Source organism: Piliocolobus tephrosceles, chromosome 10 (genome assembly GCF_002776525.5).
Source record: "Piliocolobus tephrosceles isolate RC106 chromosome 10, ASM277652v3, whole genome shotgun sequence".
Taxonomy (NCBI): domain Eukaryota; kingdom Metazoa; phylum Chordata; class Mammalia; order Primates; family Cercopithecidae; genus Piliocolobus; species Piliocolobus tephrosceles.
This window is the reverse complement of record NC_045443.1, coordinates 52,145,601-52,162,194: the sequence shown is the minus strand read 5'-3', so window position 1 is coordinate 52,162,194 and position 16,594 is coordinate 52,145,601. Positions and strand designations below refer to the sequence as shown.

The window sequence follows — 16,594 nt, the reverse complement described above, 5'->3', positions numbered from 1 at the left end:
AAAAAAAAAAAAAAGAATACCCAGTTGTTTCTTATCTCCCAGCAGTACAACTTCCTCCTATTACCACTAACCAGACACTACCATTTCTTTTTGCCTCTTGATATTGCTGCACTTATAGTAATCCTGTATAACACTCCATGGACAGGTTTCTACAACTCAAGTGTTGCTGAGATTGGGAAAAAAAATATTTATGCAATTTCCCAGTCCCCTATCATGTGTGCTAGAGTTGTGAAGATTAGCTTAGATCTACCTTGTGTCTTTTCTTTAGACTTGAGATCACTGTTACTTTTTCAAGTAGAAAAATTATTACATTCTCACACAAATTGCCAGGAAAATGTCTGTCATTCTCAGTGAACACTTAACCTGTCTGGTCTTTTTATTGTCATACCTACAATTGCCATTTATTTGTAAGCCTTTCTTTGGAACTCTTAAGCATTAAGGATTGTTTCCATAGGCACTTTCCTTTAGGAAATAACATTAAGTAAAACTTCCGTACATAGGACATAGAGACAGGCAGTAAACAGGGACTAGTCAAGAAAATACAATTTTTGTTCTCAATTGTAGGAACTTCTAGGATAGAAACAAGTCTTAGAATAACCCTCTCTCTTTTCTCCAGCTTTCAACCCACAACATTTTTACATGCTTAGTAAGCATGTAGTTACCAGCTTATTGTTACTGTTTTGAAGTTGATCTCCCTGCATGTGTCTCTGATGACTCTGAAAGGCACTGGGCTCCTATGAGGAACGGTCACCTTCTAGACATTCACTCATTTAGACAATGCGTATTCATTAAGTTATTACAATGTGTTAGATTCTGTTTTAGGCATTAGAAACACAGTAGTAAATGACCCCAAAATTCTGTCTTCTTAGAGCTTGTATTCTAATCAGAAGAGTAAACAATAAATTGGGTAAATAAGTAAAATGTAAAGTATGTTAGTGATAATACCTAAGAAGAAAAAACTCAAGCAGAGAAAGAGCTCAGTGAAAGTGATTAAGGTAGGCTGTGGAAGCCAGGCATGGCTCCATGGAGGAGGCTGGTTAAAAGCTGGACACTGCAGGGTGAGTGTGGCAAAGACTGAGGAAGATGAAGAGAAAGGGGGAAGAATATGAGAAAACTGAGGTTAAAAAAAGAGGTAAGTATTTTCAGGGGATGCAGAGGAAATTACCCTATATTATTGCGATATATTTTTGAAGATGTGGGAGGAATGTAAAATAGATTCACATCACAGAGGATGTTGAAAGCTCCAACCTCCATTTCAATTAGTGAGATTCTGGGATTGTGCTAGGCATTATAGGGGTTCGACTGTAAAATGGCACATCCAGAAGTTTGTAGTACCAGACGCATCAAATGTTACGGCTGTAATGTTTTCATTGACAAACTTGAGACCAAATAAAGGGATGAAATTTTCCAAGGTTACACCATTTGAAGTGGCAGAATAAAGTATGGAAGCCAGATATTCCTCCCTCCTTCCGTCCCTCCTTCTTTTCCTCCTTCTCTGCCTACCCTCTTGCCCTTCTGTCTTCCTGCCCTCCTGGCTTCCTGCCTACCTTTTGAGTTCTACTACCAAAAATATTCTGTGAGCGGAAGATTCCCGGTGATTTAGGGGAGGTCCATTTCCTTTGGGAATTAAAAACAATAGGCAAGCTAGCCTTTGTGATTTTCTTCTCTGGGTTCTGGAACCAATCTATTAAATATTTCGGATCACAGGACTAGGTAAACAAACTGATCAAGGCTTTTTAGATTCTTGTCCTAAGGTCATTCTAGTGGCAGTTTCATCCTCTCTTTATCTCCTCCCGACAGCTCTGACCAGAGAATAGCAAGTCATCTCTGCTACTCTTCTTTGAGGCTTCCTTATGACACAAACTTAATTTAATGATTTAATTTTCTCTAAAAGGCACAGGCAGTAGACAAACAGCCAGGTACCCAGGGTTAATGAGCAAAGTCTCATAGTGCTAACTACTGTCTCACTTGGAAGAAAAATATGTCTTGGACAGGACCTAAAGCAAAGGAATTTAGATCAGACAACAGTAATTATGTACTATTTTTTCCTAGGTATGTTTTGTCTGTAACAAGCAGAGGCATTAAAAACAATTTTATTGCCCTAAGAATACATTTTATGTTCAGGATGTTCTTTTCAAAAAAGCTATTTTAGTGCCTAAATCATTGGATGCCTCACTAATGGTTTTAAATGTTGGAGGAACAGAAGTTTCTGTAAACTGTAGTCTTCATTTTTATTTTATCTTATTTTATTTTATTCCAAGAGTTAAAAGTGTAGCTCTTAAGATGAAGTTGTTTATGGCAGCTTGAGGGAATAGGGGGATAAGACCTGGAGAGTTTCAGTCCCACTCCTACTTGCTCAGTGAGGTGGGATGCAAGTATGGCCAGCGGGGGAGAGGCAGCAGAACAGAGTATGAGCCAATGAATATTACATTAGCCTCAAGCTTTTTAAAGCTCTATTTGGACAATTGAATGATTCTTCCCCTCTATTCCTCTTTGAATGTGTATCTAGTGCCATCATTGTGTCTCTTGGAAGAATACAGCCATGTTTAGGTAATGTTACATGAAATATGAATCTATAGGATTAGTAATTGCATTGATGAGCTGAGGAATAAATTTATAGTTACGTAGAAGCACAGGTTGACAAATTAGAAAGTGATTATCCTGAAGGTGCTGGCTGCTAATTGCTTAAGGCAGTGTCTCCCCGCTTTTAATCACAGGGAATTTTTTTCTGAGATAAATCATATGTGGACTCCTAATATATAAAACAGGAACATAAAAAATCAAGAGAAAAACTAAACAAACAAAACCTAGAATTCCTATAGTTGGAATGACACCCTGGTTGTGGGACCTTAGAAAATCTGTTTCACCGTTGAGACCCTCAACTTTTTCGTACGTCTTGATGAGGATTAAAAAATAAATGAATTTTATATATTTTAAACTTATAGATGTTTTAGTCATAATGGAAGATTCTGGTAGACAACATTTTTAAGGATTAAAGAAAAAATGTTTTCTGATACAGCATTTCGGCTACCCTGAGAAATTGAGATTCTTTAAGTCCGAAGAGTTTTCTTAATATCCATTAAATCGTGATGTCTGAAGCTTTCAAACTTACTGACTTGAAAGACTTACCCTGATATTTAGAGTTTTCAGAGCATTCCTTTTTTGCAGGAGAGACAGAAATGAGCTAGGGATGTCCTCCGTACTCTTGAATGGCTAGAGAGACCAAGCTCCTTTGGGCGGAGACAGGAAAATTCGGGGGCAACCCTGAGCATCATGGTGGTTTCTGAGCACAGGATGAGGGAGCATCGCTGTTTTTCAACTCTTAGGACAGCATTACTGTTACGGGAGGCTCTGAAGTCTGAGCCAGGGCCATGGAGGCCTCTGTGCTGAGCCCCACATCCTGGGAGAAACGGCGGGCCTGGCTCCGTCAGAGCCGTAACTGGCAGACCCAGGTCCTAGAAGAGGAGGCTGCCGCCGCCCTGCGGGATGTCCCAGATCCTGAGCCTTCCGGCCTGGATGACGTTTTCCAAGAAGGTAAGAGACGAACGTCACACAGATGTCTATGTTGTCTGGTGGTAAAAGGTGACAGCAGGCCCAGGTCAGCAGAGTGTGAACAGGTCCCTTGTTTAGCGAGGCCCTCATGGAGGGCTGTGTTGACTGGTTTAAATATGTTTAAGAGAAAAGCTAAAGTAATACAAAATATGAGTTATGTGAGAAAGAGACAGGCATAAGATTAGGAAAAAGGGAAGAGCACATTTTTGCATCATCCTGAGAAGCTTCTGTAAGAACCCGAGGCTGGGGGTTCTCTATGAATTCTTTGCGGTGTTTCTATTTTGTCTGTGTAACAAGACCACACACAAGCTGGATGCCTGGACTCTGGCCACAATGCTGTCACTAACGAGCTGTCTGGCCTTTGGGAAGTCACTCACCTCTCTAAGACTTATTTGTCCAGTTGAAATAGTAGTACCTTTCCTACACTTCTCAGAGCTTCTTTGAGGTACAAATGAGACCACAGTCATAAGAGTAAAACCAAAATTCTGATGGAAATAAATGCTTATTTGATAGGAAGCAAAAAAGCACAAAAACAAGATTGTCTTTCTTTTTCTTTTTCTTTTTAAATGAGAAGGATCCACCCTTGTGGGAAAAGAACTCTCAAAAGACAGCAGTGGGCCTGACATCTTGGGCACTTTCCAGGTTCTTGGGAGGAAGGGAGAAAAGAAGCAGAGAGAGAGAAGAAATATCCACTATTTTTATATACGGTGTATTCCTCTCATATCTTAAAGAAAAGCTTTATGTAGAAAAAAAGATTCATGACGCAGCTTATGTAAGAATAAACTTGTGGAATGGAATTAGTTGCAGGGAGGAGGTCTGATTTCGTTCAGTTCTCACAGTGATCTAGTGTCTGACTTTTCTAGGGAATCCAATCAATAAAATTGAAGACTGGCTGCAGGATTGTGGGTAAGTGCTGGACAGGCAACGGGGTGGTATGTGACTGATGGCTGGATTTGCTAACAGATACGACTCCTGGAAACTCAGAGACAGGAAGATGGATTTGAATTGGGCCTAAAGATTAGAAGTAAGGTTGAGGTGGTTGTTAGAGGGGTGTTGCGGGTTTAGGGTGAACCGGTAATCACAACTGTGAATCAAGTGCAACTCGGGGCTAAGACTAAATTAGGCACCAGGTCTAGGAATAGAGGTTGTGTTTGGTCTAAAGCTAAAGAGTGGATGGGGAATAGTTGGAGTGAGTTCCAGACCCCTACTCCCCTGACTTCCCCTTTGGATTGGAGTCTTACATTGTGTAACAAAAGGAATTGGAAACCTAATCTTTCTTGCTGAAGAGCAATTCATCTGTGTTATTTATTTCTACTGCAGAACATAGGAGAAGTTTAGGGTTTACGACAGTGATTCAAAGCCGGGAAGAATTGGAGCAGGCACTTCAAGGCAGTGCATTATCTCTTTCCTCAGAGATACTTTAACTATGAGACCCCACAGCCCATCAGCCTATACCGTTCTTAGGCTCAGTATTCCCAGACACAAAAGGAAGGATTCTGTGACCTATTTAGCCTTCTGTGTAACAATGAATTCTCAGAATGGACAACTTCTGCCTGCTCCTTATTTTCCCTCCAGGAATGTCTCAAGTTTTATATAGCCTTTAATCTAAACTCATCTACTAACTGGCATAAAGAAACCCATTCTTGCTTATTTGGTAGGAAATAAATAGCACCAAATCATCCAAGGTTGTTTATTTCACCTGTGCCCAAGAAGGCAATGCCAGGAAGGATTTATTTTGTGTTTGTTTTGTTGTTTGAAAAAAAACCTATTGTTCTCATTGCTCTCATCTTATTCACAGTTCATTGACTTCAAAGTCAGTTAGAGGACCCACAAAATACAGGAAGAAAAGAATGGTGGTAATCAGAATGGTTGCAGGTTTGGGTGAGAAGCCTAGGATGAGAACTGTCCTAGGATTTAAAATGCTTACCAGATATGTACAGGGGAAACAGTCAGTTCGGTTAATGTCCTTATCTCATTAACTACTCTTGAATCATCAGTTCATGTCAACAATTATTAATTACGCTTCTGCTAACTGTCTGATTATCTGAATAACCTAGAAGGGTGTCAAGTAGTTTAAAATATGCTCCTTGACTTAGAACATTTTTCATTCTAATTGAAAATAATACATTCACAGAAATACAAGATAATAAACTCTAGAACTCATCTTTCTTCACTCATGCTCTACAAAGATAAACCCTGAACCAAAATTTATGACAAAAAGGTGGTCTGGTTAGTGAAAAGTCTCCAAGATTTGAGCCTAATTCTTGTGCTACTAAGTGTTTAACCAACCATAAGCAAATAACTTAAATTCTGTTCCTTGTAGACACCTGAGCTATAAAGTGGGACACTCAGAATAATACAGTCTAAGGGCTCTCGTGAGGTTTAAATGAGATAATATATGTGTATGTGTTCTGTGCTTTTAATAGTGACTGGTGAGTTTTATAAAGGAGGAGTTTATACCTACCATCATTCCACAAAATGTCTGTCTGTATCTATCCATCTATCTACATCTGTTTATTTATCAGAAAAAAATATGCCCAGAAATGATACATATTAACTCTTGGATGGTGATTACCCGGAAGAAGGAAAAGAATTGACTTTAGAAGTAAAATAAGACTTTAGCTATATCTTTAATATTTAATTTTTTATTTTATATTATATATTACTGAATATTTTATTTTTTCTGAAGCAAATATGGCAAAATGTTTACATGTGTGAAAATGGAGTGACTGGAACAAGGGTATCTGCTACATTTTCATTATGTATCTGTGTTTTGAAAAGGTTTCAAATATTTAAACTTCAAAACAGCCATAAAGAGTTAATCAACATACTTGCATTTGTCTTTGGAAGGGGAATTGTTGGAGTCAGAAAATTTTCCAATTTCCTCTGTTTTCTAATTCTGTCTAAGTATGTGATACTTCCTAATTGCATGGAAAAGCTAGAAAAATTAAAGGATGATAATGACGATGATTGATAGAGTACACTTGACTTTTGGTAATAGATAATGAAGAAGATAGAGGGAAAATGCATTCTAAATATGAGATTCTGAATTACCACAATATTCCACGCTCCAAGACCACAGAGTAAAGAGGATAAAGAAGGAGCCCACATTTACTGATTATCTGTCCACTCTGTTGCTAGGTGCCCTGAGGGGCACTTTTCAAATTTTGTTCCAAGACCACATAGTTTCAATTTTTCTTTCCAAAGCCAAACACCCTTTGGTAGCAAGAGCATTTTCTTTTCTGACAAGCTCTCCAGGAGAGTCCACCAACATCTCAGGCAATTTAGTGTCAGTGTTCCTCAGTGCAATTGAATCTAGCGGCTGACTATTCTGCCACAGGATCTGATCATGCATGTCTTTGCAAACTATGCCTCTCCTTTTTTCTTTCTCCTCCTAAGCTCTCGGGATTTTCTGGGACATGACTGTGCTGCTCATGAATCACCAGAGGTGGGGTTGGGAGCCCAAAAATCATCTGTGTGGGCTTCAGCTTAAATCTCTGCAGGCAGGTAGCTATGGAAACATCTAGAAGAAGCTAAAAATAGCCGTATACTTCTTCCCACAATCCAACCCCTCCTCCCTACTATTTGTTTAGGAACTGGGTATACAGGAAGAGCAATATCTTGGCTCTTTCATTTGAGGCTTAAAAAGATGCTAAGAAATTTTTCAGTGCAAGGGTGGGAAGAGGGGAGCAGCTATAGATCTAGTCCCTGGTCATTGATTTTATGGCCTATCCAATAACCCATGGAAGGCCTGGAACTTGAGTGATGGCCATAAAGTCTCAAATCATTGTGCTCAGTGAGAAAGCATCAATAGCTCCAGGCCCATGTCCACACTTCTGTTGAAGGTTCCACAGACTTCCCCAAGACCCATCAGGGGCTGTTCCTCATAAACAGAATAGAAACACTTGGCAGATTATAACTAAAGAAGAAAAATGTAGGATGAGCACCCAATAAAAACTTGTATCCAATGAATACAAGTGAGTTTTGCTTTGGACAAACCAGAAATTTTATGAGTGACATTTTAAATGTAAATTGTGTTGAAGTTCAGCATACATATCAGTAACTTTTTTCTTTGTAATATAAATTATATTGAAGTATAATATACCTACTGAAAAATAAATGAGTATTAAATATATAACTGAGGCCAGGCACATGGCTAATGCCTGTAACCCCAGCACTTTGGGAGCTCAAGGCAGGAGGAATGCTTGAGCCCAAGAGTTCAAGACCACCCTGGGCAACGTACCATTACTCCATCTCTACAAGAAAAAAAAAAAAACAGTTTTTAAAAATTAGCCTGGCGTGGCAGCACCTGTAGTCCTAGCTACTCAGGCGATTGAAGCAGGAGGCTCGCTTGGGCTTAGGAGTTCAAGGCTGCAGTGAGTTATTCTCACTGCACTCCAACCTGGGAGACAGAGTGAGACCCTGTCAACAAATAAATAATAGGCAAATAAATAAATACATAAATAGCCCAATGAATTTTCACAAAGGGAATACACCCATGAAACCTAAAGCAGAGCATTACCAGCATTCCAAGCGCCTCCTTTCCATCCCTTCCATTCACTATCCTGCCTCCAAGGGTAACAAATATCCTGACTTGTAACATCATAGATATGTTTGGGATTATTTTGAACTTTATAGAAATAGTCATACAACATGTACTGTTTTATGTGTGTTTCTTTTGCTTAGCATTATGTTTATGATGCTTATCCATGTATTCGCATGCAGCAGTAACTCGTTCTTATTATTGTGCATTATTAAGTTGTATAGTTATTATGTAATTGTTTAATTTTATAATAAACAGGGATTTGGAGGCTTCCATTTCTTGGTTATCACGACTAGTATTTACTTGGGGGAGCATATACAGGCATGTCCACTGGGTACAACCTAGAAATGGAATTGTAGTCTATTTAAATTGTACCTCTAGTAATAGTAGGCCTTAGTAGTTGCACTACTGTGCAGCTACAACACAAGTGTTAAATGCAGTAGTAAATTGCAATATTCCAGTACTTGACTATATTAGCTATCATGCTGTTTTTGGTAGTAATAGTAAATATTATATATAGTTACACATGTTTGTAGTATTGTGCCATAGCATATTTTATGTAGTTATATATTAGGAAGACAAAAGTATATTTATAGTTCTAGGTGCATTATTAGAGTTGCCTATTCTTAACAAGCTTGCCTATTATTTCACATTTTATAATGAACCTTTGATGTAGAACCTGCTTCTATGAATTTTCATAAGGACATACGAAAATTCAGATTTTGGTAAACATGGTTGGTTTTTTTACTATTGAAATGAGTTACAAGCAAAAGATATCTATATATGTAATGACTTATTTTGTAAAATTTAGGCAGAACTTGACCTACGGATATTTGTTTAGTAAGCCCATTCCCACTGTTACACATGCCGTGAAGTGATACTCCAGTAGCCTGAGAGTAATCTGGATTGCTGGAGACTGATGAAGAGAAAAGCTCCTTTAGGACCAGCACCAGTGGACGCTCTTCAGTTTCCCTGCTAACTCACGTTACTGACCCTTTTCCCTCCAGCCTCCACTTGAGATTACGTTTAAAGCACCTTGAACAACTTCCATGTAAAAAGCTTTAGGAAAGCAAACTCTACAAAATTCACAACATATCAGTGTTTGAAGTAGACTTAGATGATGATAATATCTAGGGATCCAAATTCTTTTACATGATATTCGAGAACAAAAGAGGCACAATGAGCCGGGACTAGAATCTAGATGTGCTGGCCCCATTTCAAAGCCCTGTCACAGATTACTTCACACACCTGTTTTTGACAGACAGAATTTCTTCCTTGTTTGTAAAACTGAGCTGTCTCTCACTACCATTTATGCTGATTTCTGTTTGTTCTTCTGGTGGAGATGGTAAATGTTTGATAAGACCATGTCTGAAAATTTTAAAATATCTCTAACCAGGATACGACTTCTTCTGTTTCCTGAATGACATGATATTCAGCAATAACATGGTTCAGAGAGAAGGAAGGAAGTGTGGGTAGTTAAGGTGATCTAAAAGTTTTAAGAAAACCTAGAAATTTATATTTGCAATTTGGAAATTATGACACGCAAACCCCTGCTTCTATGAATGTAATTATCCAGTTTTGCTTCGATATTCTTTCTTTCCTGTTTTACCTAAAGATGGAAGAATCATTGCTAAGCTGACTTTTGTCTTTTAGTCCTGTGGCCAGGACAGCAGAAGTACAATCTAAAACATAGTGCATTCCAGCCCCGGTTTCCCCAACTACTTCTGTGAATTTTTCAGTCAAGTAACCACTCTGTCTTTGTTTTCTCCAATATAAAAGCAAATTAAATACTACTGACTCTTATTGGAAAAGAATATGAACATGTATGAGCTTTTAAAAGCTCCTGGGAAAATGTAGTAAGTGACTTCAACCTATAAGACTGTTTTTGGTTTAGATACTCCGAAGAGGGACTTTCTGAGGAAGCAGGACAGTTTATCTACAATGGTGAGTATAGGTTCTGTCCTTCTATTGTTCTTCTACCTGGAGAGTGATATACCTGTGCGTGTGTGTATGTGAGTGCTTATGTACATGTACATGCATAGGCATGCAAAAGAGTACCTGAGTGTTCTTAAACTGGCTGCAAAACACTGTTTGTGGCCACAAGGCTTCAGGAAATCCAGAAGAAAATGCTAGCTCAGAGCCCACAGGCTCACTAACAGTCATAGGCTATCTTCTGCTAGGGGTTGCTCAGATAACAACCACTGATGTAGGATAAGAACTTTTATATAGTTCTTATATATTTATAATATGTGTTTATATGGGTGTGAGTGCACACCCCCATGTGTTTGCTGTTTGGCAGAGAATTGTGTACATAACTATGTGATATAGGGGAAAGGTTATAGGTGAATGTATGTATGATTCTTTCTGAATCAAAAGTGAATATGACTTCTGAGGTGGTATATGTACGGTTTGTGGTAATTTGACAAACATGTGGATATCTAGTATGATTATGTGGTTGTGCAAGTCTAGTTTAAGGGCATATGAAGATGTTCGTGTATGCAGGGGTGTGTGTGTGCATGCGTATATGTTCCATCCTTATTTTCTGTGACCCTCACCTGATTATTGGACAGGCTTCTGCAGCCATGGGACCAGCTTTGAAGATGATTTGACCCTGGGAGCAGAGGGTAAGTGGCACAGTTCTCTGAGGTTGGGATGAGAACGGGATATACATTGGATGAGTTCTGGATAGCATGGAAGTGCAAAACTTCAAAAAGAAACAGCCCATCCCTGGGGTCTTATCTATAGGGAAAGGGCAGTCTCATTATTATCTAACGTAAAATACAGAAGGCATCACATGCCCAGAAACACTTCCTCATCAGCCTATCATGACTCCTACTGGTTCATCACTGGAACTTTCCTTTGACCCCTGGGACAATGACATATAAAATTACTGTAACATTTGCTGCCCAGATATCTTTAAGACTGTTTTCTGTACAGAAACTCCAAACAAGTGTGTGCATTGGGTGTAAAATAGAGACGATACTGCAGGAGGAGAAGGGCATCAGTAAAGAATGAAAGCACAGCAACCTACCAGTGTCTCCTGGGACCTGTAAAGAGTTGTGTGGGGGACAGGAACACTAGCCAGGAGGACCAAATGACTCTATCCTTTTTAGCACAGAGGGGCTCTTGCCTAGACATCGGTCCTGGGTCAGAAGTTCAGAGGCTTAAGGCCAGTTACTCTCTGGCATATCTGTCGTTATTCCAGAACTGTGTTAAGTAATCTTGAGGCCCCAAGAAGTGCAGAATTCCAGCTAGTCTGTCATAGTGACAAAAGGAGACGGAGGGAACTGAGTTTTAAGTTCAGAGGGGCAACGCAGGTGATTTTCATTTTCCCTTCTAATTTGTTCTTTGCTTCTCTGTTTCTTGTCCAGCCACACTACTGGCCGCCAATGGCAAACTCTTTTCCAGGTAAGTGTTAGGTTCAGCCAGGGCAAATGATGTCTCCTTTAAAAATCAGTGAATTCGGGTAGGTCAAAGAGCTTAAAATAAAGAGCTAAAGATTCACATTAGAAAGTGAGACTTTCCAACAAACAACAACTGCATAGACTAAAAGGTACCCATCAGGGGGTGAATAAGCCCAGCAGGGATTCCTTGAAGCCAGGGTGCAAACTGGAAATAAAATTTGTATGACATCAGCTTTGATCTCTGCAGGAGTTTCCTCGAGACAGCCAGGCCTTGCCAGCTACTTGATCTTGGCTGTAGTTTGGCTTCCAGCAGCATGACTGCGGGGACCAACAAGACTAGTTCAAGGTAGGTACTCAAGTTTGGCAGGGTGGAAGGGTGGAGAAGATGAGAAGCATAGGAGAATAGAACCAAGAGCCATGGCCTGTTTTTTCTCGGATATCTTACTGGAGCTTTTATGTACTTTTACCGCATACTTGAAAAATGTGACCATATTTGTTTCAAGAATTGTGAAAGATGCAGAGGAGTCTTCTCAGAGCTGAAAACTATGTGTAAAATACAAGTGTCTCCTCCCACTAAAACTTGTACCCAGGAGGTACAGTATTGGTACCATCACAGTTCCAAGACTCAGAGTAGGTGCTCAGCAAACAATGTATTGATTAATTGACTAATTTGCTGATTGAATGAAGCAATAAAATATTAATTCATTCAGACATGCAGGCCAGGCAATGACTGTACGGAATTTGAAAAAGATGAAGCAGCACTTTTCACAATAGCAAAGACGTGGAACCAACCCAAATGCCCATCAGTGATAGACTGGATAAAGAAAATGTGGTACATATACACGAATACTAGGCAGCCATAAAAAGGAACACGTTCGTGTCCTTTGCAGGGACATGGATGGAGCTGGAAGCTGTTATCCTCAGCAAACTAACACAGGAACAGAAAACCAAACACCACATGTTTTCACGTCTAAGTAGGAGCTGAACAATGAGAACACATGGACACAGGGAAGGGAACAACACACGCTGGGACCTGTCAGGGGGTCGGGTGAGAGGAGGGAGATCATTAGGAAAAATAACTAATGCATCGTGGGCTTAATACCTAGGTGATGGGTTGATAGGTGCGGCAAACCACCATGGCACACGTTTACCTATGTAACAAACCTGCACATCCTGCACATGTACCCCAGAACTTAAAATAAAAATAAAAATAAAAAAAGAAAAGATGAAGCAGACAAATAGCTTGACCCCAGGAGCTGAATGATTTAATAGGGTGGGCAAAATATACACACAAATAACTCTTTAAAAAAGATGAAAAGTCTGGAAAACTAGTATGATATAATGAAAAGTATCTGAAATTTGAAGTCAAAATTTGAATTTGAGACCTGGTTCTGAGACTTAAATTTTGTCACATGACCAGGTTTAGTAATTTATCCTCACTGAGCCTTAGTCCTGGTTCATACCCTAGTTCAATTTAATCAGAATGTCTGGAGATGGGATTCAAATATATGCATTTTTAAAGCCTGCAGAAGTGGCCCTTACATGTAGCCATGGTTGAGAAGCACTGATCCAGTTTTATGCCCACAATTCACAGATAGGGAAACTTAGGACCATGAAGATAAAAGCTGGCAAGCACAAGAGTAGATCCAGGGATTCTGACTGTCCAGCTATTAGCTAAACAAAATGGTCCCTATTTGATCAAAAAGCCCAGAATACTTTCTGAAGAGAGTGATAGTGATTATTCAAAGACTCAAATAATAATAGCTTCCCTTAGCCTCACTGTTTGAAACACAATTACTAAGCTCTAGTGTCACCCAGGTTGGTGGAACTCCGATTTAGACGTAAATCCACGTTGATACGACACAGGGAGAGCACATGCACGCGATTTTCTGTGACTCAGGACTTCTGTACTGAAAACGGGCTAGAAAGGAGCATACCTCTCAAAATCAGGTTTTGGATGTACTTATTGATTACTTTTTGCCCTGAGGTCAGGAATAAAAATGTTGACCTTCAGGGGTTCTATGTTTCTTACACATTCATTGCTTAGGCGTCCCACACAAAAACCAATGGGGCAAGTCGGATGGCAAATTTGGGAACTGAGAATTTAATGATTCAGCCGTTAAATTTATTTGTATCTATACTGCTCTTCATTTTTCAAAATCCTTTCATATTTACTTAAATTTTTATCCATCTGCAATAAGTTGTTCAAAGTACTGTTCTAAAATTTTATTCAGTTTTTATAACTAGGGTTGGATTGTAGTTTCCATGTTTCAGACAGGTAATTTAGATTCAGAGAAGTGAAAGCTTTTCTCAAAGTCACAGTGAAAAGCAGAGAAATGAACAGAAAAGAATTTCAGTCTTCTGACACTTTTATTAGATATTCTGATGTTCTGAATTAACATATGTCTCTAAGTTGTCCCTTATTTACCCAAACTCCCTCATTTCAGCATCTCAGAGATTCTCGACAAAGTGCAGGAAGATGCAGAAGATGTCCTCTTCAGTCTGGGCTTTGGCCAAGAGGATCACAAAGACACTTCTCGGATACCCGCCCGATTTTTCACCACACCCTCTCAGGCCAAGGGCATTGATTTCCAGCTCTTCCTGAAGTCCCAGGTGCGGAGGATTGAAATGGAAGACCCCTGCCTCATGCTGGCCAGTGAGTGTCCCTCCCAGACACCTGCTCTATTTCCCTTACCCTTTAGATTTTCACAACAGAACTCAGTGGTTTCAAATCTTGCTTTCTCTTGGTTAGCTTTGACCCTTTGCCTATTGTGTCTATTTCCTCTTATGTTGTCTTCAATGAAGATGGAGAACTCTGTCTGATTCTTTCTCTTAAAGAAATAGCCTTCAAGAGACTTCAGGCCATTACTGCTTCCTTTAGGCCTTCTTGCCTTTTGGTGAATCGTATCAGCATAATGTCTATAAATCTTATCCCTCCTTTTTATTTCCCAGTTGGAATATCTACATGGGATGGGGTGTCAAGAAATCATGAAATTCAAGAAAAAGAACCCTGGGTGTTAGAAATCTAAAAGGGAGAAACACTAGTAGGAAAATTGGAAGCTTCTCCTTGAATTTTGAGCTTTGGGGAGCCTTCTGAAGGGAGAGATTTAAGAAAATTTGCTGATGAACCCCAGACTCACCATCTTTAACTCTTTTACCCAGGCAGGTTTAAGCAGGTGCAAACACTGGCTGTCACAGCTGATGCCTTCTTCTGTCTCTACTCCTACGTGTCTAAGACACCTGTCCAAAAGTTCACACCATCCCACATGTTCTGGAATTGCAACCATCCAACTGATGTGCCATCCATCAGGATTCTGTCCCGAGAGCCTGAACCCCACTCACCCAGAGACCGCCTTCGGAAAGCCATCTCCAAGATGTGTCTGTACACATGCCCCCGAGATCGGCCACCACCACCCCACAACACCCCCAAAAAGAACGGTTTGGACCAAGTTGTGTTGGAAGCAATGGACAAAGTGAAAGAAGAGGAGCAGGTCCTCCAACAAGACTCTGATTTGGGACGATTCTCACAGGAAGATCCTGTGCCCCCTGTTGAGGGTGAAAAGTTGCCCACTTCTCCCTATCCATGTGTCCTCTGCTGCAAAGAGGAAACACAGCAGGGGATGTCCACAGTGCTAGCACCATCGCAAACTCTGGATTCAAACCCCAAGGTACCCTGTTGCACACATTCTCTGCCCATAGAAGATCCACAGTGGAGCACAGACCCAGCTCAGATAAGGAGAGAGCTGTGTAGTCTACCAGCCACCAATACGGAAACCCATCCAGCCAAGGATGAGGCTTTCTGGAAAAGAAAGAGCAGAGCAAGAAAGAGCCTGTTCCAGAAGAATCTCATGGGCAGGAAGGTTAAGTCCTTGGACCTGTCCATCACCCAGCAGAAATGGAAGAAGAGTATAGACAGACCAGAACTGCGTCGGTCTTTAAGCCAGCAGCCACAGGACACTTTTGATTTGGAGGAGGTAAGTGGGTTGGAGGTGAGGGAGAGACTGGCAGAGAAAGGCTGTAGATTCTTTCCCAGAAGATGAAGGGTTAGGACCCTTGGGGGAAAAAAAAAATCCAGGCTTCCTGTCCTAGCCAGATATATACTTTCTGATTTGAATTCAGGTTTAATATACAGGGAGAAAGAGAAAGAGGCCTGGTTTCCTAAGAGCAGTCAAGTTTTCAGAGCTCCTTTGGTAACACTTACCTGATCTGATTGCCACTTAATGTTCTTATTAAATACACCTGTCATTACCATTTGCTGTGGTCCTCATAAGATTACAAATGGAGAGCAGTTTTACACAAAGCTAACCACTCTTAAATAAAATAAATTCTCCCTTACCTTGACAAATATCTAACCATAAAGACCTAGAAGTCCGGATTTCAATCTAGGATTCTCAGACTCTTAGGACTTCTGTGCTAGAATGTGACAGTGTGAGCAGAACCATTCCCCAGCTCCTGACCTGTCCCCTTCTCTTCCCATGCCCAGACCTGTCCTATACCATCAGGGACCTTGCATGCCCATGTTTGGTCACCCGAGCCTGCACATCCAAATGCCACAAGCTCCCACCTACACAAACAGCCATCGGTCATCCTTTGGGCCTAGGTTGCATACAATACTGGAGAGTTCAGCCCTTGAGAGAACAGTCATCAGTCAAAACCAGCGCACATTCCTGCAACTGGCTTGGGGCCATTTGACCAGCAAACTTTGTGATTCTAGGTAACCAAAGAATGTTCTAAAACGAATAGTGCAGGACACGTGGGCACATTCTCTAAGTCCACCAACTCTTCTGACCCTCTAAACTCAGAACTCCTCTTGCCTGGGTCTATGGAAGGTACTTCCATGAAGTATTGGGATCTCTTTAAAAAGCTTTTAAATCCTTGCCACGAAAGAAGCCGTGATTATTTGAAATATCATTTGCATGTATGTCACCTCTCCTTGAATGTAGAGCCACACCTCAGCTCCTGCCTTCCTCATTACTGTGTCCCTGACACCACAGAAGAGGCTGTCTCTCAAGTACACTCAGCCTCCTTCCCCTACAGCTACCTGTCTCCTGCACCTTTCCTTACCCCTTTTCCCCCTTGACTCTGGCTGAGTTCT

The 16,594-nt window shown here is 40.4% G+C and overlaps 1 protein-coding gene across 4 annotated transcripts in view; it reads left to right on the top strand.

Moving 5' to 3' along the window:
• TESPA1 (thymocyte expressed, positive selection associated 1) overlaps positions 1–16,594 on the top strand; it is a 35,180-nt gene that overhangs the window by 6,994 nt on the left and 11,592 nt on the right. For 2 of the 4 annotated variants that reach the window (XM_023210868.1, XM_023210869.1), the window contains exons 3-11: positions 3,327–3,534; positions 4,416–4,458; positions 9,990–10,039; positions 10,666–10,719; positions 11,467–11,503; positions 11,747–11,845; positions 13,947–14,155; positions 14,662–15,473; positions 15,983–16,550. In XM_023210868.1, the coding sequence (XP_023066636.1) occupies positions 3,372–3,534; positions 4,416–4,458; positions 9,990–10,039; positions 10,666–10,719; positions 11,467–11,503; positions 11,747–11,845; positions 13,947–14,155; positions 14,662–15,473; positions 15,983–16,099 (1,584 nt within the window). In that variant the 5' untranslated portion in view covers positions 3,327–3,371 and the 3' untranslated portion in view covers positions 16,100–16,550. Of the gene's footprint in view, positions 1–3,326; positions 3,535–4,415; positions 4,459–9,874; positions 10,040–10,665; positions 10,720–11,466; positions 11,504–11,746; positions 11,846–13,946; positions 14,156–14,661; positions 15,474–15,982; positions 16,551–16,594 lie in introns of those variants that run through there. The other 2 variants (XM_023210870.2, XM_023210871.2) reach the window with 2 other exon arrangements.